The sequence below is a fragment of the Anabas testudineus genome, chromosome 12, assembly GCF_900324465.2.
Source record: "Anabas testudineus chromosome 12, fAnaTes1.2, whole genome shotgun sequence".
In the NCBI taxonomy this organism is placed as follows: domain Eukaryota; kingdom Metazoa; phylum Chordata; class Actinopteri; order Anabantiformes; family Anabantidae; genus Anabas; species Anabas testudineus.
The window spans coordinates 16,666,062-16,692,266 of record NC_046621.1 but is presented as its reverse complement, the minus strand read 5'-3'; the positions used below and the strand labels follow the sequence as shown (position 1 = coordinate 16,692,266).

The 26,205-nt window shown below is 41.4% G+C and overlaps 2 protein-coding genes across 2 annotated transcripts; both read right to left on the bottom strand.

Annotated features, from left to right (window-relative positions):
- Nucleotides 1-25: 25 nt before the first annotated feature.
- rab3gap2 (RAB3 GTPase activating protein subunit 2 (non-catalytic)) lies at nucleotides 26-12,778 on the bottom strand. The gene is made up of 35 exons (XM_026355619.1): nucleotides 12,670-12,778; nucleotides 12,100-12,188; nucleotides 11,761-11,878; nucleotides 11,597-11,678; nucleotides 11,320-11,367; nucleotides 11,148-11,223; nucleotides 10,869-10,970; nucleotides 10,316-10,415; nucleotides 9,799-9,897; nucleotides 9,456-9,604; nucleotides 9,279-9,358; nucleotides 8,796-8,888; nucleotides 8,558-8,697; nucleotides 8,210-8,414; nucleotides 7,954-8,097; nucleotides 7,533-7,615; nucleotides 7,367-7,431; nucleotides 7,193-7,283; nucleotides 6,966-7,087; nucleotides 6,562-6,772; nucleotides 5,904-6,001; nucleotides 5,658-5,766; nucleotides 5,388-5,548; nucleotides 5,063-5,237; nucleotides 4,741-4,914; nucleotides 4,481-4,587; nucleotides 4,234-4,300; nucleotides 3,960-4,030; nucleotides 3,839-3,874; nucleotides 3,634-3,708; nucleotides 2,336-2,551; nucleotides 2,142-2,231; nucleotides 1,831-2,055; nucleotides 1,549-1,713; nucleotides 26-1,293 (listed from the first exon to the last, which is right to left on the bottom strand). Exons 1-35 carry the CDS (start codon nucleotides 12,776-12,778, stop codon nucleotides 1,141-1,143), a joined length of 4,128 nt encoding a protein of 1,375 aa, XP_026211404.1. The 3' UTR covers nucleotides 26-1,140.
- A 4,143-nt stretch (nucleotides 12,779-16,921) lies between these two features.
- kcnk5a (potassium channel, subfamily K, member 5a) lies at nucleotides 16,922-26,181 on the bottom strand. Its single transcript, XM_026354893.1, has 5 exons — nucleotides 25,715-26,181; nucleotides 20,658-20,769; nucleotides 20,284-20,450; nucleotides 20,008-20,176; nucleotides 16,922-19,834 (listed from the first exon to the last, which is right to left on the bottom strand). Exons 1-5 carry the CDS (start codon nucleotides 25,898-25,900, stop codon nucleotides 18,897-18,899), a joined length of 1,572 nt encoding a protein of 523 aa, XP_026210678.1. The 5' UTR covers nucleotides 25,901-26,181; the 3' UTR covers nucleotides 16,922-18,896.
- Nucleotides 26,182-26,205: the final 24 nt, after the last annotated feature.

The window sequence follows — 26,205 nt, the reverse complement described above, 5'->3', positions numbered from 1 at the left end:
ACTGAAGAGAGACCAGGGGTTGTTGTTTTTTTTTTTTTTTTCCCCTCGTCACTGAGCTGAGAGCTAAAAAATTGGTTCACAAGATTTTAATTTATGTCCATGTCCGTGAAAACAAACTGCAGCTTGGTACTGAGAGGGGACAGCCTAACTGAACGTTACGTGCTTCTGCTTTTACCACTTACATACTTGGCTTGAACAGCAGCTGGGAACTGTGATGACTGTACCATCAAGTTTGTTTACTTTATACACATATATATATGTCGGTGGGAACTGAAGATATGATCTCGTTGGTCAGTCTACAAGGAATCCGGTTCAGTGGAGTTTGAGTTTTTTTTTTGTTTTGTTTGCAAATGTTTCACAATTCACTACAATCAGTGTCACTGTGTGACAACTGTAGAGAATGTGTAGTCCAGAAAGACCTTTTGTATAGTAAATCCTATATGGAAAAAATGTCTCTGAACTATAAATAAGTTTTATGCTTTATGCTTGTTTCATGTGAATAAATGAAACAAAGTCACCAACAGCGCGACTAACAACGTGCATTATCTCAACATTCATTTCTAGGCTTATGAGAAACCTCTTTATTCTGCATTGGATCAGCCTAGTGAGAGCAGCTGCATGTGGACTACAGAATCAGAGGTGAACAGGCACAGCTAGTACAGTACTGCATAATAATAAAAAATAAGGTCCATATTTCCTTATGATTCACTCGTCTGTAACAGGGAAGGAGGAAGGAGAAATGTAAAGCAGAACTCTGATATGGCACAGATGGAGGACACACTGATATCTGATTTGAAAGTCCAACAGAAAATGAGGGTAAAGTGACAAAAACATGCCTCATTCCTTTAGAACCGGTTCAGAAACCTTAGCGGTACTTTTTCAACAACACAAATATTCAATATAATTTATGTTACATGCACAAAAATATGGATTAAAAAAAAAAGTTAAAAGCCTGGCATATCCACTCTGTGTCGCTGAATTCTACAATTGAGAGGACAAAGCGTTCATATTAGAACAACATGAGTTGAGTGACAAAACAGAAAAGCTCCTCCATGGTGAAAGTCTCTCATACGCTGCATATGAGTGTAGGAGGAGGTGTTTTTCTTTAGACATTTAACTATAGAAAGAGCCGTCTCCATCTCAGTCCTCAGTGGTGAGGGCCTCCACGGCTTCCAGGAGGTGCAGGGCGAGGCTGTACTGGGCGTGGTTCTCTGGCAGGATTTCGATCAGACGTCCAACCAGCCGGCTGGTTTGGACCAAGGGGACCAGTGGGCACCGCAGCTCACTGGGGTCCTGCAGCACAGACAATCATATTTCAAACAGACAGTTCAGCTTTGACTTAGATGATAACAGTATATATTTGATGAGTGGTCAAACTGCTACGTAACCAAAACCTCTCACATTTCCTGAGGATCCACTTATTATTGAGAAAATGAGATCAGACCAACAACCCAAGTTGAACCAGGTCCAAATCAATTGAACATCTTGTTTCTGAGAATGTGCTCAAGTGTCTTTGGTGAGGTGTCAGTGCAGTGCTGTGTGTCTCACCATAGCTTTGAGCCATGTGCAGAGGGTGGGGGGCAGACGAGCCAGCAGCTCCATAGCAGCCTGTGTCTGGCTCTGACTGTGCAGCAGCGAGTAGCTTAGCCTCTGTCCCGTCAAAACCAACAGCTGGGAGCCCAGCACATCCTTATCTTCCACTTCTAACATCACCTAAAGGTGATGGGAAACCACGCAGGAGATATGAACAGTCACAACAGAGCACTGAAGTAGCATTGTCCCAGTTTTAGTTTCAGTTTGCAGCAGAGAAACAAGCTTCATTACACTGACCTCTTCTGCCCGGAGGTCCAGGCCCTGGTTGTAGAGCTCACAGACGAGGTGCCGTCGCAGGATGTCGGGGTTGACCTGCAGCAGGGAGCCCAGCTCCAGACACACTGAGGGCCACCAGTCAGCCTTGGGGCCGCTAGAGGGTAGCGGGATAGAGCTGGTGCCAGTTGCTGAACTGGAAGTATCATCTATAGCCTGAACCCAACTGGTCAGCACTCGCAGAAGGAACTGAGACAGAGCAGAGATGTGGGAAAACAGATCAGACAACAGGCATTGTTTTCATGTCAGCCACAGCATTTCAGTCCTCTGCTCACCTCTTGTCGCAGTGAGATCAGACCTGGGTCCATGTCTCCGCTGGGCATCAGCTGGATTGACGTCAGATCTCTGAAGAAGGCATTCTTACCCTGGACCACAAATATAAAGATTATAATATAAAACACACATTTATTCTACCACAACAGCTACATCTACACTGAAGCCTAGCTGGGTGGACAGTCTGTCTCCTCACCTTGCTGTCAAACAGGCTGAGAGGTTTGACCTTTAGACTGAAGGTCATAGCAGCATGTAGAAGAGAGCCTAACAGACAGTGGTGTTGGACCAGGGGGTAGTGGACGCCTCTCTGCTCCAAGGCCAGTTCAGCTATGGAGGCAGGGCCCTCCGCCCCACACCACACCTCCTCCACAGACAGCTCTGGGGCAGGAATCTCCTCGACAGCTGAGTCTGCCTGAGTGACAAAGAAAAGAACAGATGTGAGGTGAGGAGGAAAAGGTTGAGCATTTGCATCGTCATAGATTCTGTTTTGTTCAATGAGGACTGCATGTATCGTTTTAAACTTGTTCATGTCAGACACCAAATATGTGATATGTTGTAAAGGATGTCTGGAGGGGCTCCTTCAGTAAGCTAGTTAGCTTACAAATGCATGTTTTATTCTTTGCAAGGTTTAGCAGTGGTAGTGATACAAGTAATACTACTATTGGTAGAAGTAATAAGTTAGTAGCAGTGTTAGAGCAGAGGTAGCAATGGTTGGAGCACAAGCACTTTTTAAAAACAAACCAGTTACAGTGACTTCAGGAACTTTGATTTGATTTTAAAGTAAATGGATAACGTCCATTCAAAAACCCATAATGACAAAGTGAAAACAGATTTTCTGAGATGTTTCTATATGAATTAGATTCCACTTTACAGCAGTTTTCAGTGCAGGAGCCTCTTTGGCAACAATCACAGCTTTGAGTCTTCTTGGGGAAGAACACCTAATGCTTCTCACACCTGGATTCAGACTGTTTAGCCCATTGTTCCTCATAGATCCTGTCAAGCTGCATCAGATAAGATGGGAGGTGTCTGAACTGCCAAGTCTCTACAGACAGTGACACAGACAGTCAGAGAGACGTGTCCTGAGGCCACTCCTCTAAAAGAATGTTTTCACATTGTCATTATGGTTTGTTGTGTCGATCTATCAGGACACTTCCTGAAGTTAATGTATTTCTTAGGTACCAACTACTGTGAAAGAACTGCTTTAAAACTGATTTCTATATAAAGTAATAAATGTTACTTTCTTTCACTTCAAGTTGATTCCACCAAAGCACCGTCTAAAGCAAGAAGATAACAATTAAAAAGCCTCAAACGCTTCCAATTCAAGTTCAAAAGTTACACTTCACAATGCGCTGGCCCACGCTTCACTGACCATGCTCTGTGCTGGATTTGTGCGAGGCACTGGTCATTCTCCATGCTTCTTCCACGACACGTTTTACTTACATAGTAATGTAAAAAAGACAAGGGGCACTGATTTTTATTCAATACTCCAGTCACCTCCGAGAGGATGTGCAGCAGCTGGACGCAGCAGCCCAGGAAAGACGTCATGGCTTTGTCTCCCATCCCGACATCCTGCACACCAACACACATCCTTAATCCACCTAGTTATTACAATTCTTTACATATGAAATGATCTTATCAAGTAATCAATAAACCAACCACATAATTAAAATGGTGGATTATAGCTGAAACACAGACTTACCCGTCGACATAACCGATCTTTGGGTGCTTTCCCCACCTGGACAAATCAATTGAAATTACTCATCACAGGCTCATCAACGCTTTAAAAGATACACAGACATACTGAAAACTGTATGATTTACCTTCTCCATGAGGTAAGCTGCTGCTGAGAAACGTTTGACAATGAATGTACTCCACATCATTGCAGATATACCTGTGGGAAAGATTCAGTAAAGCCCAATGAGAAACTACTGACTACTAGTCAGTAAGAAAGTACTGGTACTGGTCTACAGAGTGGAGGTATTGATAATATTTTACTTTTACTGTAATTTGGATTTAAACTGTTATTTTATGCCGAGCTGAAGAAAGTTACAACAATTTTTTCATTATTCTCTGTGATCATGAAAAAGCACTAACCTAGCTGGATATGTGGACTGGAGACCAGCTTTAGATGTTCCACAGCCAAGCACAAGTATTGCCCCTCCTAGGAAGAAGAAGCAGGTGTGAGTCCCGATTTAAGAACTAAGATGATTGTTGGTTCCTGGCTGGGAAAACTGCCTTGTTGAAGCAGCTAGTATTCTTATATACATTAAAAATCAGAAGAATAAAATAGATCTTTAAACGTTTAACAGCTGTCGTGCTCTTTTGTTTTTTATGTGTGCACCTCAGGGTCTTTGTTCCACTGCACCACATACTCCCAGCAGCAGTGGGCGAAGAGCAGGTCAGGTGTGAGGGAGTGTGGGAACCGCTGGCACACTGCCACCAACAGATCTGCAAAACACAGTGAGCAGTGTTTACTGCTGCAGTCACTAAACTGCTTGAGTAACTGTGAGAATTGTGGTAAAGCCCTTTAACATGCGAGTTCCATTTAACATTATAGAACATTTTGATCAGTTTGATTCAGTTTGTTTCTTCAGTCTTCACCTGCTGCTCTGTCTCTGTCCTCCTGGCTTTTCTCCTCCTGTGCTTCTTCTCCTGCACTCTGCTCTGGTTTCTCATCTGCTTCTTTGTCTTCTTTTTTTTGGAGAATTTCCTTGAGTCGCTCAGGCGCCAAGTTGTGCCTGAACACCCACTTGGAGACGCTGTCAGCAATGCCACCTGCAGGTAAGACAAGAAAAAGACAAAAACAGAGAGAGAGCAATGAAGGCACAGTTAACCACAATATTAGTACTAAAACACAGGAGATTAACAAAACTACCCAGGACGACTAAAACATATACTACAGACATGCTTGTGTGCAGCCTACCTGTGCCTCCCTCCAACAGTGTTTTGATGGAGCAGTGTGCTGCAGAGCTTCCTGCAGCTCCTTGAGGAGGAGGCACCAACAGCAGAGTCTGCAGCACCAGCACATCCTCCAGTTGGCGAACACACACCACCCACTGCTCCAGCTCTAAAGACACTGCCTCCCACTCTGACTGTAGCTGTCACACACAGACACACACACACACACACACACACACAGACACAAACACAATACATGAAGTACATGAAGCTAGTGAGTGTAGTATGCCTGCAAGAGAGAAAAATATATTGTTATAGCGCTGAGTAACTTCAGGAGGAGTGCCGTCTACCTGGCTGTCAGCCCGACTGCTGATGCTGGCCTTAGCGGCACGGTGAGCGATGAAGGCAGCAAGCAGGGCAGCAGCAGCATTGTGGGACTGGATGCATGTGGAGCGAACTTGCTGCCACCAGGGGGAGACAGACTGAGGGTCCCATGACTCCTCCACTGCACCTGAGGAGAGGAAGAACAACCTGTAACTTCACTGGCGGAGATGAGCTGTAACCAAAAGGCAAGCTGAGACTTGCTGCGTTCTGCATCCCAGAGACAAGAACACACACACCTTTCATGTTGCTGAGCACGATGAATAGTGTGTGCAGGTTTCTAACAGTTTCCTCTGGTTTCTGTAGCACCTCCTTCTCCCTTTGCAACCACACGCTCAGCAGTAAAGACTGACGGGAAGAGAAATGACAAAGTGTGTCACAATTTATCTAACTAATCTAACTCATATTTTCACCTATTATCTATTACTATTAGTAAACTGATCTCAATTCCACCCCCTCCTTCTATCACTTTCTCTCTGACTCACCAGTAGCTGCTGTGGACTGATGCCAGCCTGTTGTAGTGTGTCACAGACTTTATGGAGTGGGCTTTTTCCACACAGACAACCCCAGAACAGGAAGTTACCTGCAAAAGGACACACAAGAGTAAAGTCCTGAAGCATGTGTATTTGCACGATTTCTTTGTTGTTCTTTGATAATTTGATGAACTCGTAATCAGTGTATGAGAGCAGTTGTGTACTTTATGCAAACTCACATCTCAACATATCATAAGTCTAATGAGAAGTCTGAGCAGCATAGCATTTCTGATTTTGGAAGTTTGCACTTGACCGGTTTGGAAACCAACTAACTAAAAATGATATTCATGCACATTTTTTGACTATGTCGTTGTAGTAGGGCTGTGCCACATCGTATTGTCCATGATATGCCCATTGTAAGGATTTGTAATATTGAGACATTAACAATATTGTTGCGTGGACACGTTTGCACATCTTACATCAACCTACAAATACAACAAGCTTGGTGGAAGGAAAAGCAAAAACACATGATGCCATCCAAGTTGCTGACAAGATTCAGGCTAATGATTAAATATCATTCTAAGAAGTATGATAAATAATATTAGCATACTGCTTTAGTAGTATTTGGTGGTTTTCTAAACATACAATGAGCACATTTATGTTTCCACACCTAGCTGGTTCCATTCAGTTTCAGACCCGCGGATCACTTTCAGCTGCCCGTCCTCTCCACACTCTATCTGAGAGAGAAAAGCGTGGGCAGGGAGTGGTGAGTCAGGGGAGTCCTGGGCAAAGGAAACACTCGGCCTCGAGGTGAACTGGGCATAGCGTTGTAAAGTGGGGCCAACACGGGACAATTCATCCTTCATGTCTTCTAGTGAGTCCTGCAGGATGGGAAGAGTGAAAATGTGTTCATAAAAATGTGAATTACAAAGTCAAATTAGCCTGCATTTCCTTGGATTATGTCATATTACAGTCTGAAAATGTGTATGTGAGTTCATTTAACAAGATATGTGTGTGTGTGTGTGTGTGTGTGTGTGTGTGTGTGTGTGTGTGTGTGTGTATTTGTCTGCTCACATTTTCAGAGCAGGCCTCTCTGTCTGCAGTGGAGTGCAGCTGCTGGATGTCAGTGTAGAGCTGAAGCAGTTTCAGCTGGGAGGAGCAGAGCTGACCTAACACTGCATCCACTTCATTAGGGTCTGTGACGCAGACACAGAAACAAGCATAAGTTAAAAAAAAAAAAAAAAAAAGACCATTTTATTGCACTTCCATTTTAATATTCTATCATTTAACCAAAACATTACCGTGTTGCTTCAGAGTGTCATATAATGCGGATGTGATGTTAATAAGACTGGAGACAGGAGCGTTCTTATTTGACAGCAGAGACTCCAGAGCCTGAAGGAAGTAAAGATTTCAGCAAGAATGTCGACTGCTGAACGCACTGTGCACATCAGTAAGTGTGTACTGATTAGTCATACCTGCTTCTTAATGGCAGGGTGTTTGATATCGAGCAGCACACTTTTGCCTTCACTCTCCAAAATATCTGAACAGAAAAAGTAAATGAACACAAAGACAAAAATACTGGAAGTCCTTTCAATTAATACACTTCTATCTTCATTCAGCTCCTGTTCTTCTGTCTCTCACCGGGCTCCACCTCTCTGCTCCTCAGCACAGCAGTCAGTCTCTTTAACAGGTGCATGTCTTTGGCTCGTTCACACTTCTTGTCACTGAAAAGGAGAAGATACCCAAGGATGATGGATAAATTGTTGGCAGCCATCAATACAAAGTTAATGTGTATGTATGTCTATAGCTGTTCCTACACATCCAGAGAGAGCTTTACTACAATGACACAGTCAATAAATGTGCATGAATATCATTTGCTTTTTCTTGAACAGCACCAGGATAGCTGTTTCCCCCTATTTTCAGATTTTGTGCTAAGATAAGCTAACTGGTTGGTGACTGTAGCCTCTTATGTACAGTACAGATAGAGTGTTAATCTTTCTCCTTGTAAAACTGTCACATTACTTTCAAAATTAATCTGTCTGTTAATCGTCTGTGCACCAACCTGAGGGCCAGGTGGAAGGGGATGTTCACTGTCCTCAGTGCTCCTGTGATGGGGTCTAATAAACACACCTGCTGGGTGTGTAGCCTCCAGCCCTGACTGGTCACGCTGTTCACCCCCATCAGACGATAACCAGCATAAAGCAACCTGAAAGTACACACAGAGTTTGTCTCTCCTCTCTCTCCACAGTTCACAGTATATGCTTCTTTGATCTGTCAAATGCAGTTGGTATTGTTTTGTTTGTGATGAACAGTTGTACCTGCAGTGTTTGCCCACAGTGAAAGCTCCAACTCGTGGCCCCTGCTGCATCCCCCATACCTCAAGAATTCCCCTGCGTGGGGCGTAGATGACCAGGAACAGAGCATGGCGTCTCACCCTCTGCTGGAGGGAAGCTGACATGGAGAACTCCCAATCACTTTGCTCCTCTGGGACCTGCAGCCATCCTAGTTGGGCATCTCTGTAACCTGCAGTTAAGAGAAATTGAAAAATAGCTGTTATGTTCACATGACAGTGACCACATGAACTACTTTAAAACTGAATGCATGAGCCGGCATGCTATTAATTTCTTCTAGTTAATTCCTCTCTTTCCTCTTTCCATTCCCTTCACCTTTCCACATACGGATGGCGTTCCCTCTGGCCAGGTCCAGCAGTGTGACTCGACCAAAATCATCTGTCACTCCAGCCAGCGTGTTGCAAGGGGACAGACAGATGGACTCACCATGTCGACGAGAGTCTGGAAGACCAAATCTGTACAGGAGGTCAAGTTTAAGCAAAAGGAATGTTGAAGGTTCATGTTGCCAAGATCAATAAGATACTTCTAAATGTGTATAGAGAAATCGTGGCACCTTATTCCCAAGGGTGTAGCAGGCTCCACCTTGGGTTTCTGTTTCTGAATAGCCTCCTCTTCATTTTTGTTCCTGTTCCATCCTAGCCACCCACTGACAATAACAGAGGAAGTCAACAAGAAACAAATAAGATGAGTCACGTAAAAGAAAGGATTAACAGAGTATACACACTGAGAGAAAACATTCACTAGAAATCCCTTTTTGGATTACGCTGGAAGTGAGCAGAGAACAGGCCATGAGTATTGATTGGACTGCTTGGCACTGTTTCAATTGTAAACTGTCAACAGTGCAGCATTCGGTGTGTAGCAGACAGTAAATGAGTGCTCAATGCACCGCACAAACACAGAGACGTAGTTTCTACTGATGTCCTGCTTCTCTGGATTTATTATGTATTTACTTGACCTTGTTTCTTTCAATATTACTTTTAGTCCTAATTGCAAGAGATTTGATTTACACACACATGCAGACACACACACACCCCACCTGGCAGCGCTGAATAGGGCAGAGGTAAGTTTACTGGCTACAGCCAGAGCCACGTGAGATAGGAGGGGCTGGGAGCTTCCCTACAAACAGAAGGAGAGAGAGAGAGGAGAAAAAATGAAAATTAGTTCTCTTAAAGTTATGTAATTTAATCTGAATGTAAAGGTGACACATACTCACCTCTACAGCATAGTAAAAGCCTGTGTAAGGACCCCCTCCCACAGTAACATACTGGCTCATGGCAGGGGGGCTGCCCTTGACTGAAGCATTAAATCCCCCCAGGATAGAGGCATTCTTCATCTGGTCAAACACACAAAGCGTCATAACACCTGAGAAAAAAAAAGGCATTAGCTGCATTGGTAAAAAATTCTGATACACTAATTCAGAATCATCAGTGCAACCTTGTGATGGACTTTATACTGTGTCATAATATAAAGGGACATAACCTCTATAAATCAATCAACTGCTAATATAAAAAACAAACAAACAAACATGAATTCCTTTTTAATAAACAAACTCTTACCAACGCTGCTGTGGTCGACGATGGTGTCCATATCCTGCAGACCCCACTTCTTGTAGGCCAGGGGAGGGGGTTGGATCATGTCACTACCTGCTGCTGCAGCTGCACAAACAGAGATGCCAAGAGCAGTTGATAATGTGAAAACAATACCTTCAATTAAAGAATTTGCATTTATACAAGCAAATTCTAGTGGTTTGTAGGAGAAAGGCATTTTAATAGACAGGGTAGGTAAACACACACCCTCAAAAAACACAGATCACTACTGGAGGTTTAAAGGAACACTGCTGAAGCTTTGCTACTAATACTCTACAGGTGTATGTGTGCATATCAGTTTACTTCACTGTACCTGAATGCCTTGCGGCAAACTCTATCCACACAGCAAGCAGGTAAAAACATGTTTTCTGTTAACACACTGCAACAGCACTGTAACATTTCACACTGTAATCCTCCAACTCTCATCCTATAGTTAACACACATGAATACACTGTGCCACACACACACACAAGCATGCACACACTACCTCTTGCCACTTGGTTCCTGCAGGCACGCAGAGACTGAAAGAGGCTGAAGCCATCAATGGTGACCAGAGCAGCAGGATAGAGGATACTTAACTCTTCATGCTGTGGTAGAATGAAATTAATATAGATTTGCTAATGAGCATGTTGTTATCAGTTTGAAAGGTCCAGAAAAAGCTGATAAGGGAAATATCAGAGATCAAACTTGACAAAAACGTAACCACCATATGCAGTAAACGTATAGTTAAAATAACGTTCTTTATAATTTGACATTAAGGAAAATGCACTTGCTTTCTTGCTGAGAGCTAAATAGGACTGAAATCATTGCTCTCATAGCCCAGAGATCTGACATTATCATGACACAGCTTGGCTAAGTTAGAACTACTAGCTGCTATCAAGATCCTCATTCACTGTACAGGTGAGAGAGGGAGGTATTGATTGTCTGATCTGACTCTGGGCAAGAAAGTGAATACACCTATTTGCTAAAATGTATTCCTTTTATATCTGAACATAATTCTCATGCACAGCTCTGACAGTGATGTCCTGTGTGTACATCACCTGCTCAGTTACTCCGGGATGACGAGGGATCTCATATGTGCGACACTTGAGTCTCAATACAGGGTCCTCGTGCAGCAGCTGGGCCAGGAGCAGGACACCGTTCTGATGACACACAATCGGTTTTACATTTGATACTATCCATTGTGACTATTTAAAGACTGTACTCAATGCTGTACTGGTTTTATGCTGACTATCTGAATAAGTTTTTCATTACACAGTTGAAAATGACAGAGTAGCACAAAGAGTACTACAATCCTCTACTGGGCATTTTCAAAGTACCTCTGTGTAGAAGCGGACATAGCCAGAGGTGAAGCCGACTACTACACACGTCCAGTCCGGCCGGCCAGTAGAGCTCCTGCAATTACACACACATGAACACACACTGTATGCACACACACATTTTGGGCTTCTACAGTCATGTCATCTTGGGATATCAGTAAGTATAACTTACCTTTTTTGGCTTGCAAGTGGGATACAGATACAGCTGCTCACACACTCTCTGGAGACAGACAAACAAATACAAATCAAGATGTAGGGTCTGCATGACGAAGCTCACCTCTCTGTCTCTCAAGAATACTGTGTTCATGCATGAGCTCATGTTTCATTGTTCCTCTTCAGTGAGATCCTACCATCCTCTGATATCTTTTTGCCTGTAAGTTACCCATCTTCAACTCTTCTGTTGTCATTTGTGCAGTACAATTCCTTCTATTAACCAAACTGTCTCTCACCCTTCTTCAGTGCTGAGGGTTCCAGTCCAAGACACAGCCAGAGTCATCTCCTCTTTACCACTGTCATCTGTACGCCATTTAGCTGGAATCATCAATAAACATTAACAGTTGTCTGTAATTCCAATGTGTACCTAGAGAGCATCATATATGTTTGAATATCGTACCTGAAAGAAAGACGACCTTCTGTTCACGAGCCACAACTAGAAGGTCAGAACATGGAGACAGAGACACAACACAGTCCTGCATCCAGGGTCCACTCTGCCCCATTGAATCTTCCTCTGTCTGCAGTGCACAAAGAAAAGGCAGTGGGAAGGGATATTACCTTTAAGTCTGCAAACAACACGCCACATGCTTTTGTTTTTTACGATTGTGTAGAGAAATTTGTATTAATGAGGATGTGAGAGAGCAATGAGCCTCCTGTGGTGCAGTAATGAGATGAAACTTTATTTGGAAAAGAATGGCATAATAAAATTATGGAATGAAATACAAAACGAAGGACAGACCACACTGGCAGAAGCTGCTTCCTCCTCTTTGTTGTTGCCACTGTCCCATGCTGACTCCCAGTCAGAGGTGTCCCAAGACAGCTCATTATCTAAAAGTGAACAACAAAATAAATGCAAAATTAGATTTAGCCTATGAAGTTATACTGTCAAGAGTAGCTTGTGCAATTGGGACTTGCTCAAGTCTCTTGGTTTCCAAAGGATCACATCAAAACATGAAGTCAGTAACTGGGAAAATTATCGGTTTTTATTTTAACATCAACACAGCACCTACTGCTCTGCAGGGAAATAACTTCTAATCCTAAGGCAGTGGACATTTATAATGCATTATTATGTCTTGGTTCAGTGCGTGGGGGGGTGGGGGCTCTGTCACTGCGCTGATGACACGATGGCACATTCTGTGCATTTAGGATGTGACGACCGGTCAAAAGGACAGGTCCTGCTAAAGCTCAAGTCTGCATTTAACAAAACTGGTTCCTGAGTTAGCTATCTGAATGGGCTGACACTATAGTGACTGATGTGACGTTAGCATTGTGCAGAGATGCGTTGTCCACGGTAGTACACCAGTAGTACCTGTTTGATTCCTTTCCTCGACTGGTTCGGTTTTCTGGGTGTGGAACAAGTAGTCCCGGACCGTTTTGAGCTCTTGAAGGCGACAAAACTCCAATAAACTGCAGGACATCTCTCTCCCGTCCCGTCAGGACCCAAATAGAAAAGGGAATCAGCCAGTTAGCCTCTTGCTAACCGTGCACTTGTAGAAGACCAACGTAAGCTAAGCAGTTTCAGTCCGTTTATAAGTCCTTCTATCGTGTTAACTTTATGACAGCCTCTTCTCTAAAGTAGTATGCTCAGTTGTCTTAAACTGTCACTTACAGAAATAACAACACAAGTCCGCTGCTCTTATTTTTCCTCGATATTTGCAGTTCCCACCCTAATCCTGATGAGTCGATGACACTTCGTTAGCATAATAACAGTTGTTTACTTCCGGGTTAAAGCTCAGCAGAACGTTTTCAAAATAAAAGAAAGGTAAGCGGCATTAATTTACAAATAAAAAGCAAAAACATTAACGGAAGAATAAATCTTTTAAATTACTACGTTCAAAATGTAAAACCTAATATATGTCTTATTGTTATTTGCAAAGTGTATTGATATTTTCCTTCACCAGAGAGCAGCAGAGAAGCATTTTTCCTGCAGACTGCTGGATCTGCTCCTCTCATGCTTTGTGTCCCTCTGTGGACCATGGTGATGTGGGCTGGGATGATGTTCAGTTGTACATTTACATTACTCATTCACAGTTCATTACTGTAAACCGATCCACAAATTCATTTGTATTTTTGTTCTGTAGTGAAGGTATATGGAAAAATATGATCAATTCTGTCATTTGTTGAGGTTAGATCCATACTGTGCTTTTATTTATTGTGCATGTACAGCAACTGGGTTAAGGCCATTCTGTATAATTGTACAATGTGCATGTACCTCAGATCTGTGAGGTGAATAAAATCATTTTTAAAAAATAAAATGAATAAGCAATTAATTCACTTCAATTAATGCACTTATTATAGAGTTACATAAATATGCAAGTGCGGCTCACAAATTAAAAAGTTACATTTACAGTCAAATGTAATCAATACCTTACTCATTTTTGTTTTGTCATTTTATTATGTATAAATGTTCAGAAGTATGCTGCCAGAGGTTTACTATGCCATTCTAAATTTTGGCCACATGGTTGCAGTATTTAGGAAGGTATGGGTGGGAGACATTGTCAATTGCATGCAGTGTATTTCTTCCTGATTTAGTTTGGAGATAATGGTGAGTTTCATGGGGAAAGTGGTGATGTGATGTGGTATAGAATGTTTGGCCACATGCTGTTAATGTCGTTTCAGTTAAAACCCTACTCATGCTATTATTACTAATGAAGATGTACAGGACTTGAGTTGTTTGTCTGTTTTAGGGAAATTGACACAGTGTTGAGCTGCACCCTCTCCGGGAGTGCCAGGGGGAGTTACTGTGACTGATTTGGTTTGTAGGTGCTGCATGAATCCCATCTATTGTGTCAAGTGTGACAATTTTCCTCTTTTCCTCAGCTACAGTTTTGTTTGGAGTCTTGTGGTTAGTTTGAAAAGGTAGAAATTTCTGATTGTAATATCATACTGATCAGTTATCCACAACAATAGTAAAATACTGTGTATGGCACTATACAACCTCAAAAAATGTAAGCCACATTACATTATATATGCTTCCTGGTGACTCATTAGTGTCCTTCACTCTGAAATACAAAGTCTGTTATAAATATCCGCAGGGCTAAAATATTGCGTGCTTTTACAGTATTTGGTGATTCTTGGACTCTCTTGACCTAATATTGATGGCGTCTTGTGAGGTCAAACATAAGGGTTTCTTTCCTCTGTCGTCAACCAGACCAGCTGTTAGTGACATTGTTCTGCACAGCCCAGTGTCTTTCTTTCCCATCCTTTCCTAAATGCTCTTTAAAAAGCAATGGGCTTTTTGCCAGTGCACTTCCCATGTCTTTACTAACAATCCCACCTTGCTCTCAGATCCAAAACATACACTCAGACACAAACTTGCAGTACAATGCATACACACATATACACACAAATACAACCTCTCTGGGGGGGTCCCCAAAAGTTTCCGGTCCGGAAGGCCGGACGCAGAAACACAGGAAATAATTGGGTGTCAGAGAAGTCCTTGGGCCCATCTCAGTCCCATTTCCAGATCCAGGGCCATTGCTTATTGAGCTGTTGTTGTGTCGGCCGTTTAACAGGAGACAGGAACAACTCTCCATCTGGTTCCCCCTCTTCCTTCGTTGACAAGGAAGCAAGCTGGCATCATTCTGTCACAGGATGGAACTGTTGTTGATACACAAAGAGAGATGGCATTGATTTATCCATAACACACTGTGCGTGTGGCCACTGTTTTAAGACCTTGGGCACTTTGAAGATTGTTTTGTGTTGCAGGTGTTTGGGGGAAAAAATATTTTTGATAGCTGTTCGAAAACACTGCTGATGGTAGAGGCTGGTAGAAGAAATGAAATTAAGAAGAGTGATAAAAGTATGGGCATGTAAGATTGCTGGTGTACTTTTATTTGCCTAACAGGCTTACTGAATGACTTTACAAGTACACAGTATGCCAGGGAAACAAACCTTCAAGGAAGTGGTGGAGTGTGAAAGACAGGCCTGCTGATTTCTGGAATCATTACACAATACTAACTCGAGAAATGATTAATACTCAGACACACTCCCACTCAGTAAAAAACTCTGCAGGTCACTGGGAACGACTAATCTGAATCTAATCTGTCCTAAATGTAAGAAAGCGCTTCATGTTATAAAGCAATCTATGTGTAAACCCTCCGTAATATCTCCAGACATTCCCACCAAGAAACGAATTGAAAAACGTGCGAAAGAAAAGCCATAGATTTGTGCAAGACCTACTTTTTAATATGCATCTTGTAGAAAAGTGTTTTTCTATGTCGCAATCAGCACCTCCACATATCAGTTTTTGAACTTCTACACAACCATAAGCGAGATAGTTAAGGCAGTAATATGGATCCAAAGGTCAAACAGTGTTAACTGTGTTAATGCTTTCATGGCAAATAAAAATCGGTTCAGTGGAAGCTTCGAGGTGCAGCAACAACAACAACAATCTGTAATCAGTTTATGTTTCTGCTAAATCCAGCTCTAAGTTCATCTGCAGATCATCACAGAAGAGCAAAGTGTCTCTGTCACAAAAGCACTACTGCTGACACTGCAGTAAAAATAGCTGGTACTGTATAGGTGTTGCTCAACTGTGGCTTTTGCAAAATGAGCATGCTGTACATGGTCATTGACGACAACTAAATGAGTGTATACAATATGCAACTCCCTATTCGAGCTGAGCTGTCGAACAGAACACTGCCTGTGTTGCTTTTTGAAAAAGAGACAAAAAGTTTTCAGGAGCTTCATCTATTCACTTCATAAATGTTAACTGTTACTCTTCCCATACAGCTTAGGGTTTAATATGCAAATCATACACACACACACACACACACACACACACACAAACGCTAAAGAAAGAAACTTTACTTTGGCAGAATCAAACAACAGTGACTTCAGCTTTCATTCCTCTGGCTCAAATATCGAAGTAAGGAGTCTGAAGGCCTGAGTTGAGGCATCTGTTGTGCCTGCGATCCCACAGTAACGGGAGACATTCTACTTTCCATCAGGCTCAGCACAAGCGAGCCCTGCTTTGACTTTGGTTCAGTAACCATCATCAGTTAAGGCTTCATTTATAAGGACGAACGTTCTGTTATGCCACTCATTCTAGTGAAACATTGATGGTGGAAATGCAGTGTAATGTTTCCATTGCACGTAAGTGTGAATGTTTCACATGACATCAGACAGAGACGCAGTGATACAGCTCTTAACTTAGACGAAAAAGTTCTGGCCACACTAGAAATATGTAAAATGACTGCATTGCAGCTGTATCTCTCCACTAACCAGTGATGTTGTCGTTTCCAAAACGTCCAGACTCTACTTTAAGCAGATACTTGTTCCGATTCCCTCCAAGTGTTCCTGAGATATAGCAATAACAGGAATAGGACATCAATTGGACAGTTGTGGTAAAGTTGAGGAGGAACTGGGGGTCGGTCCACTAAGGCTGGGGTTTATAGTTGTTGTTGTAGATGCTCTACCAACTGAGCTACATGCCACCCCATAATGAGTGCTACTGTAAAAACAAGTTTATTCACGAAGCAAATCCACGTAATGTTCAACATGTGTAAAATTATTGGACTAACCCTTTAATATAATAATCACAAAGTCACAAGGTAATATAAGTTTATTTTACTTGATATGTACAGTTTTATTTGGAATTCATATACAAAGAAACATGAATAATTTAATCATAAAAAAGCAACAACTAAAAGACAACTATACTGGAGTTGAAACACAATGGAGCAACTTTCAGATGAAAATGTTGGACAATGGATTAGACCTTAGACCTATTCTCAGTTAATGATCTAGAGACATGCTTGAAATTGGCTCCAGCTAAGTACCATGGGCTGCATAACGTTCCATCGAGACACAAAGAAAAAAAAAAAAGAAAAAAGAGGGAGGAATAAAATGCTGAAAAGAAGCAACACTGATTAAACAGAAAATATGGATAAAATAAAAATAATCATCTTTCCAGTGAGCCACTGCAAAGTACATTCAATAGATGGTGCACTGTAGTGTGGATCCTCTGCATTGGATTTAAGGCATTTTCACTTAATAGCAGTCATTTTTAAAACATCTATAAGTTAGGATGGTATGATCCATTAGTTCACAAAAATATAAATTTAGACTATGTTATCCAACTTCAATGAATCTGGCACAAATGAAGTAGCTGGTCTTAAGTAAGCAAGTTAATGTGCAAAAGGAAGCAGGTTAGTTAACAAGAAGCCAACACAAAGTACAGTATATTTTGTTCCCCTTGAGATTACACTTGTGTTCACATGAAACAAAAGGGAAATTGAATTACACAAAAGCCCTGATGCCACCTTTGTCTCATGACTAAATCATACGTCAAGAGAGCATTGATCTTTTAGAAGTTAACCTTGGCTGCCGTTCATAAGCAGTAATCATGCGAGTGCGAGCCCCTAAAGGCAAACACACGCAGCAGGGGCTGATGATGGGCTTTCGGCCAATGTTTACATGGTAAATACAATGAAGTGAAAGAGTGCTAAAGAGACACAAATTAAAAATACTGTTGCTATGAATGTTTCATTCATTCCCATTATGCACTGCCACGGTAGAGGCCCAGAAGCCACAAATTTAACAACTGACATGCTGTCCGCAGCAAAACACAACTGCAAAGTATGAGCTTGCTAAACCCACTTTCACTGTATTCTGAAAGACGTCCGCTGTGTGTCACAATGGGAAGATCACTTTCAAAGCTGTTATTTTTACAGCAGTTAAAAAAAGAAGCTTGGAGCAGAACTTTAACTATTATGATTTTTCCATAGAAGCCTCTGCTCTGTTCAAAAAAGTAATTTTCCTTTCCAGCTTTACTCTCAGTTAGTTCTAGGGCTCGCAGATGTTGTCTGTGCATCATTGATGACCTCTAATGCAGTCACAATTCTGTTATATGCAGTCAAAATAAATAGAAATCTCAGGCACAAAACGTTATCAAGGACTTCATGTAATAAACAAAGAAATGCCAAAGAAAAAAAGAAGGGAGAACTGGCCTATAATCCCTTCATTTTCTTCACAGACAAATGTTTGGCTCAGGTTTTTTTAAAAAGACAATCTGCACTAGAAGGACCTTTGAACTGTCCTCATTTGGTGGAATTGTGCAATGGGAGACTTAAACGTTTGTAGCTATTGATTAAAAGCTACTATGTTCTTAATGTTAATAAATACTATAAAAGCACCAACATGGTGTAAATGCATCAAAGAAACTATAGAAAATCAAATACATTTCCACACATAATTTCTTATCAGCCAATGAGTAGAAAAATGCACTCAAGGAAAATTGTTCTTGGTGGAGATAAGACATCAAACAAGATGTTTTTGCATACAGTATCTCAGGCATAAATAGAGCAGTGGACCCATGGCATGCTCTGTAGTCCATATTCACCAAGATGCTTGTTTGTAAAATGACACAGATCTTCAACAAAACACTGATTTAAAAATTGTCTCAGTCTCATGATTAGACCCTCAAAGTGCAATGAAACACTGGATGTTTTTTCAAACGGCACATGTGAATGCATAAATGTATACTTGAATGCCAACAAAGTTAAAAATAAATGATTTTATAGGTAAAGGCCATCAAGATTCTGTATTTTCTTCCTTTGCATATTCCTCTACAAGTTTCTCGTAGGAGTGGCTATGTTCTGAATCATTGCTAGTGAACACAGATTCCTCAGATTCTGAGTGTTCCTCCTCCTTGGAGTTTGTTTCAATGTTTTCGTCACATGTGGTAATAGACAGCTCTGCTTTAGAATCATCATCATTGTCATCGTCCTCCTCCACATTATTGTTAAGTAAGTTCTCCTCATCAATAAAAGTAATGTTTGCATTTTGGAATGTTAGGGGATGGTACTCTTTATGGTCCCATGCCCTTTGACCACCTTGTCCACAGTCTCCCACTCCTCCATTCTCAAGGTCGGCATCCTTGTCAAGTTGGTTCTCATACATTTGGTCCTGGTCTAGTTCTAGGTCACCCTCTACATGATCTTCAGTTAGCAGCAAACCATTGTCTGATCCAAGGAGGTAGTTTTTGGACTTTGAAAAGGCAACAGTGACGCGGTCACTAAAACTATAGCGTCTCTTGTGGCGTGGTGAACGGTCCAGACTAAGGATGGTGTGGCCATTAACCATAGGAGCATCATTGCAACTCTTGGAACGACTAAATTCTTTTGATGTATTACTGGTGTTGACAGCACTGTCATTGGTGCCATCTTTTTTGCCAATCTGCTTTATCAAGTCATTGTAGCCTTCCTGCCTCTTAGACAGGAAGCTGAAGATGTTGACATCATTAGGAGTGGGTGACAAAGGAAGGGGGGTTTTGAGGGATGCTTTGCTCTGCCGTAGGTCCTCGAGAGATAGTTTGCGAAGCTTTCGCCGTTTCTTTAGTGCCTTGTGAGCTTCGATCACCATCCGCACTTTCCAGTTGAAGAAGAGAGACAGCCAGGCCAATCCCAGATAAATCCATACTTCCACAAAGTAACGGTACAGAGTTGGATAATCTTGGTTTGGTTCCACCCCTGAAGGGACGAAGAAAATGGTCATGAAAACATCCTACATGATTAAGCATAATTTCCTTTTTATGTGTGTATACCTTGAACGTATTAAACAACTCACTCAAAAAAATCAAGGTGTACCTTTTATTTATCCCAAGAAGATCCTACAAAATAAAAGTATTTAAGTCTCAACTTACCTGCTACCAAATCCCCAAAGCCGATTGTGGTCAAGGTGACAAATGAGAAGTACAACCCTTCGATGTATGTCCAACCCTCCTGGGACATAAATACAAAAGGAGGAAGGACTAAATGGACCAAGACACCCCAGAGGAGAAAAATAGCTGTGCAGGTGAACTGAGCCTTTCTCTGGAAAAGAAAAAGCTAATTGTTATTTCAGGTGAAGACTTACCCCAGAGAGATTTATTTGCCTCGAGTGGGGTAGGGGTGTGAGGGGGTGCGATGTATCAACTTACCAGTGAAAATCCTTTCTTGGTAAGATACTGACCCAGGTGCTTGGCTCTGCCACCAAAGAACTTTCCTAGCTCACTGATCCAGGTAAGACACAAAGGCACGCCAAACAGTCCATAGAAGATACAAAATACACGGCCTGCTGATGTTTTCGGGGCAATGTTCCCATAGCCTTTAAAACATTGAAAATAAGTTACTGAGGTTAGGTTATTTTTAGTAATGTACATTTACTTCAATGCATAAAAACTGCCTCTTCGGTATGAATTTGAAAACCATGCCACTAATTCTTTGGCCAACTACGATAACATTGCAAAATCTATTTTTCAAATGCCTCATTTACTGTTAGAACTAGATCTGTTGAATCTCTAAATGAACTTACCAATAGTAGTGATGACTGTAGCAGCAAAGATCACAGCATTTGGCCAGTTCCAGTTGTTAAAGGTCTTATTGCCAGTGATAGTGACCCCTTGGCCTGCAGCGTTAGATACCACCTGTGGACAAAGAAAATAGAGACCACAATTGAGTAAAAGATGGAATTTAACTTAAAATGTATTAATAGAGGACATCAGACAGATGCTATCAATTGATTAAAGAGATATTTAGCTAAGCAAAAGGAAGACAGGAAGTTTGTTGTGTGCAAGCGCCATTTGTTCCACAACATCCTTCCTATGATATGCTGATGATATCAGCAGTAGCACTGATGTGCTTAAAAGACAATCAGGCACCATGGAGAGTTGCCCTCAACCTGAGGGCCTGGTAGTTCTAACTACTGTGTACTTTGGTAGAAAAACAGGAAGGAAAGTGCCTACACTCCTAAATAGCCATTTCATAATCACATGATGATAAGTGGATTAAAAAGGCACCAGGTGTTTCTTAAGTGGTCATTCTTTCCTGTGTTTGTTATTCTCTTTCAAGATTTGAAGTTGCACTTTCAGAAAAAAAGAACAGTTCCACTTTTGAAATCCAGTGAAGACCAAAAATACTTAATCAAGCATTTCCAACCAAATGTGTGCTTAAGCAGCCATAACAGAAACAGCATTGACCCTCTTGGGTATTCGCAAACACCCAGCCATGTCTGCTAGGACAATGCAATTCCCCACACCAAAGTACTTTTTTCTCCAAAAGTGTTGGCAGGGGGGCAATGTGCAGAGGTTGGCAAATTTCATATAAGCCCAAAAGTACTGGAAGATGCTTGGTTCTTTAATAATAACAGGTCTGTGGCAGTTCTGCTCTGTAATTACCAACACAAGGGGAGGCCATTCTTTTGTCTGCTGAAACAACAGAGTTCTTCCATTGGGCTTTAGGGTGACAGCAGAGATGACCAAGTTTGTGTTCAAACCATGCCTAGAAATTAAAGAGGAAAAACCTCACTCTAGTGGATAACTGTCCTGCTTACGCAGTTCTGACAGTTCTGGCATCTGTAATGACTGCTTGCCTTCATACACATAAGGTAAACTAGTTATTGCCTATGTTCAGGCTAAGAACACAAAAAACAAACCAAAAAAAATCTAATTTGGCTTACTACCAGGAACTGCATGTGCCTTATGAACTAGCCTGATGAACCAGTTAGCAATCACATGAACAAAGTATACAGTCAGTGAAATAGAAAAAAAAATATGTTGGGCTCTATTTGCTTTATAGTAGCTTGTGTTGAATGGTCTAGAACTCACAGAAAGACACATCTGTGCACATACAAAATGCTAATTTGGAAAAAAACAAAAAAACAAAGGGGGTAATAAGCAAGCTAAATCATATGAGTGAATGCCATCTGTCACCATCTTGACCAGTAAAGACATGGTGTCCATAGTCTGAGTAAACAGGTTCAGCAGTGTTTATGTCTTTAAACATTTCAAAAGGTTAGCCAGTGGTCAGCTTGGGGTGACTTCAGGACATGGAGAACAAACCAAAAAGGGAGGAGATTAATAAAGGCACTTAAACTGAAGCCAACCGCTTATACTCAATGTGTTGATGAACTGCATTATTGAGAGATTATAGCCTAAAAGAAGCACGAGTATGCTTTTTAAAAAAAGTTAACATCATACTAGTATTAAACAGCAGTAGCCTTTTATTGTTCACTCATCATTGGCCTAAATGTCTAGATGTTATATTATGACAATGGGCAATGGCAATAAGGTGGTTACCCATAATGAAAGGATTGTACAAAGATGTAAATGCCTGACACAAAATTAACAATGTTGCTAGAATATTAAAAATCACAATATGGTGACATAAAAAAGCTGACAAACCATAACACATGTGATACTAATCTCATGACCAGAACAGAGTTCAGGAAGTGAAAGTAACTGGCTAACTGTCATATGTCAACTGTGCTCTAGTGGATAACTGTCCTGCTTACGCAGTTCTGACAGTTCTGGCATCTGTAATGACTGCTTGCCTTCATACACATAAGGTAAACTAGTTATTGCCTATGTTCAGGCTAAGAACACAAAAAACAAACCAAAAAAAATCTAATTTGTCTTACTACCAGGAACTGCATGTGCCTTATGAACTAGCCTGATGAACCAGTTAGCAATCACATGAACAAAGTATACAGTCAGTGAAATAGAAAAAAAATATGTTGGGCTCTATTTGCTTTATAGTAGCTTGTGTTGAATGGTCTAGAACTCAAAGAAAGACACATCTGTGCACATACAAAATGCTAATTTGGAAAAAAACAAAAAAAAGGGGGTAATAAGCAAGCTAAATCATATGAGTGAATGCCATCTGTCACCAAAATAACAAATGACAAGTCTTTGTTATTTTTCATGAATGTAGAGAGAGCGCGAGAGAGAGTGAGTGAGTCATTGAAGGTAGCAGTGGTTTTTCATATCTTGCAGTTCAGCCAGTTAATTAGACAGAAATGTGTTTATTGTGTTCTATGGCTCATTGGTTTAAGAATACCAACCACAAGTATGCTGTTGGTGATGCAGCAGTTACTGCTAGAGTAACTGCCAGCATAGCAGTTGACCACTGTCATATCATGATAAGATATGACCTCATGAAAAGAAACCTAGAAACTAAAACCAACTGTTATCAGGACAGCTGACAACCCAACAGACCACTCTAGTTCATTATTCAGATTTTTTAAACTTTAGGCATTAATTAACAACCTAAGACAAATAGTGCATGGGTTTGTGAGGCTTTTTTCATCAACACACGGAATGTTTCTTTTTGTGTGAGTTGATTAACACAAGTGAATTAAAAGCTAATGTAACTTAGTTTGGGACCGCTGCAGGTTTATTACTAGATTAAGTGAACCTCATTACCAGCGTACTTAGAGTGGTTGGTATGCTTAAATCAATCAGCCATGCAAGATAATAAAGACACTTCTGTCCAATTAACTGCCAGAACTGCAAGATTTCAAAAAACACTGCTACCTTCAAAGACTCCAGTGTCATTTCTCTCTTTTTTTTTAGAGAGTAGGAGAAAGCATGCTTGACACATGACAAAGATAGCCATGATATGAAACAATGTGCTACTTCACTCACTTGTGCCTTTTCATTCTAACCAGGGGGAAAGACTCGTTTAAGGCATGTGAGCTGATAAAACAACTTCCTACTTGATCAACACAAATGTGATTTAAGTCACGTTTAGTGATGTACTGGTGTTTTTAACAACTGGAACAACTGTAAAAAAAGTGACATCAACTGTCCAGAGCAAAATCTAAATGCGGCAAAGTGCAAAGAAAAGACAAACTTTGTCACTTGGTCACAGTCCTATCACTATTTATTCATTTGTCATTAACACCACCTTGCATGACTTGGATAAGTTCAAGGTTGTGTAGCATATTACCTTACAAAAAAAGTTTTTTAGATGAATTGCACATTAACATTTAAAGATGTTTCCAATGCTAGTTTTAAATGACTTATGCATTTGAATACCATTTACATTCTAATAATTATTAATTAGAATTACATAAACAATAATTTTACATAATTACATACACAGTGCTGTGATCCAACTGCTAAAATTCTTTGTTTGCCAGAAAGATAATGTGCAGCCACCCATCCCCTACAGTGAACTTTATAACAGCTTCCCAAGAGCCAACATTGATGGGCCATAAAATCTAATGTGTAAACTGTGACCACTTCAAGGGTCCTATAGTTAATAGTAAACTCCTTGTTAACATAACAGAGAAGACTAACTTTTACAAGACTATTGCCTTTTGTTGTTCAGCCAGCTTATATATTTTAACTGTTAACAAGCTGAACAAAGTTTCCACAGTGGAAACTTAATAGAATCTGTGCTCCTAAAACAAATAAAGCTATTGAAAACAAGTCAAGGACGACCCATTGCATGTTTTAATATATTAACTCCAAAGCCTTCGTGGCAGGTGCCTTGGAAAACAACAGCATGAAAAAGTACTGGTAGACTACACATCTAGAGTAATGATAACAGGACCATATGACTGTGTAAATGTGCTATAGGTGAAGATGCGAACTTCATAAGCTTTTCACTTTCATCTTGCAGCAAGTGCCAAAGCTAAAGTTCCCAAATCTCTGAACCATGATATCCCCGAAACAGTATTGGCCATTGTGGAGGTTTGGCAGCTACAGAGGCGACATGAATAGGGGGGAGGGGGCTCATAGACAGATCCCATTCAATCCATGAAACACAAAAAGGACAGAACAGAAGGAATCAGAAAGGGGCCTGGGGGGATGGGTGAATAATACATCTCCCCAAAACTGATGAAAGGCTAAAAAAGAACAGGTTCAGACATGTTTCTGACCATACTCCCTCACACACACACACACACACACACACACACACACACACACACACACACGCGCGCGCTCAAAAGCTTGCCTTGCAATAAGACCTGATGTCACTGTCTTCACAGAAAAGAACCATTGTTAGTGTCGATATTGCATAAGAGGATTCAAGTGAGATCAAATATACTCTTGTCATAATCAGGTAAATGAAAACCTCCCATCCATCATCAGAGAACTGAACAAGCAACATGTCACTGGGAAGATGCATGTAAAAATCACCTGTTTGTGTTTACTTCTGGTTTGTTTGTTTGTGCAGTGGATAAAACCAGACATACCATGTAGTGGCAGCTTTTAAACAGGGCTGAGGATGGACACGTTTGTCCTGCACATTGCACCAGACAGATACAGTAGTCTGTCAAGCTAACAACAGATAAGAGAGCTACATAATAAAATAATTATTAGCGCACAAGAACCCCACCTAAGATAAGTGGAGACAACATGTTTGAAGCTCACTGGGACATTTGTAATGGACGGTTCGTGGGTAAACTTTGGCTCTGTGAGATGCTAATCCAGCAGTTTTGCTAGAGTTTCAGCTGCGGCTCATTAAACCCTCCTCTGTCACCTAGCACAAGATGAAACACGTATCGGGTGATTCACTTTGAAATTATCTTTTTATCAGGGGTTGGAGAAAAAAAAAAAAAAAAGTTCAAGAGTGTGTCCATACCTCCAGTATTCTGTCCAAGTCATCTCTGGTGAGACACGGATAGTCTTCGAGTATTTTGTCCCTCTCTGCTCTGTACGTCTTTGCAGCAAACTTCCAATTGGGCTCCTCCAGGACTTGAAAAATAGCTGCCCCAATGGACAGGTAAAAAATAATGGCAGAAGTCAACAAGGGGCCTTTATCTACCATTCTTATTTCCAGTGACTCCACTGGGGGAGTCCGGGGGCAGCAGATGACAGCGGCACTCGCCAGTTATGCGGGACTCATTCTCCGCCGCCGCCGTCGGACACAAACGGGTCGTGTTGTCGTTGTTCCGCGCGACGGCTCTGCAGCGTGAGGGGCGCGCGCCGCAGGTGACAGCATGGGTCTCGAGACGCGCAGGTGCGAGAACAAAAGAGTGGTGGCGCGCGCGCGCGTGGACGAAGAAGACGCCGGCCGCAAGTAGTGCGGTGTCCACGTGCGCGGCCAGACAAACAGTGGCAGCTGTGGAGTGG

Excerpts from the sequence above, each read along its gene's own strand:
- rab3gap2 (XM_026355619.1), bottom strand. The coding sequence starts at position 12,778 with ATGTCCTGCAGTTTATTGGAGTTTTGTCGCCTTCAAGAGCTCAAAACG. Across the intron at positions 9,605-9,798 it reads CGTCGACCACAGCAGCGTTG|GTGTTATGACGCTTTGTGTG; the intron begins GTAAGAGTTTGT and ends TTTTTTTCTCAG. Across the intron at positions 8,698-8,795 it reads GCTACACCCTTGGGAATAAG|ATTTGGTCTTCCAGACTCTC; the intron begins GTGCCACGATTT and ends CCTCCTGTACAG.
- kcnk5a (XM_026354893.1), bottom strand. The coding sequence starts at position 25,900 with ATGGTAGATAAAGGCCCCTTGTTGACTTCTGCCATTATTTTTTACCTG. Across the intron at positions 20,451-20,657 it reads TACAGTCATCACTACTATTG|GCTATGGGAACATTGCCCCG; the intron begins GTAAGTTCATTT and ends AATGTTTTAAAG. Across the intron at positions 19,835-20,007 it reads CTTTGGGGATTTGGTAGCAG|GGGTGGAACCAAACCAAGAT; the intron begins GTAAGTTGAGAC and ends TCGTCCCTTCAG.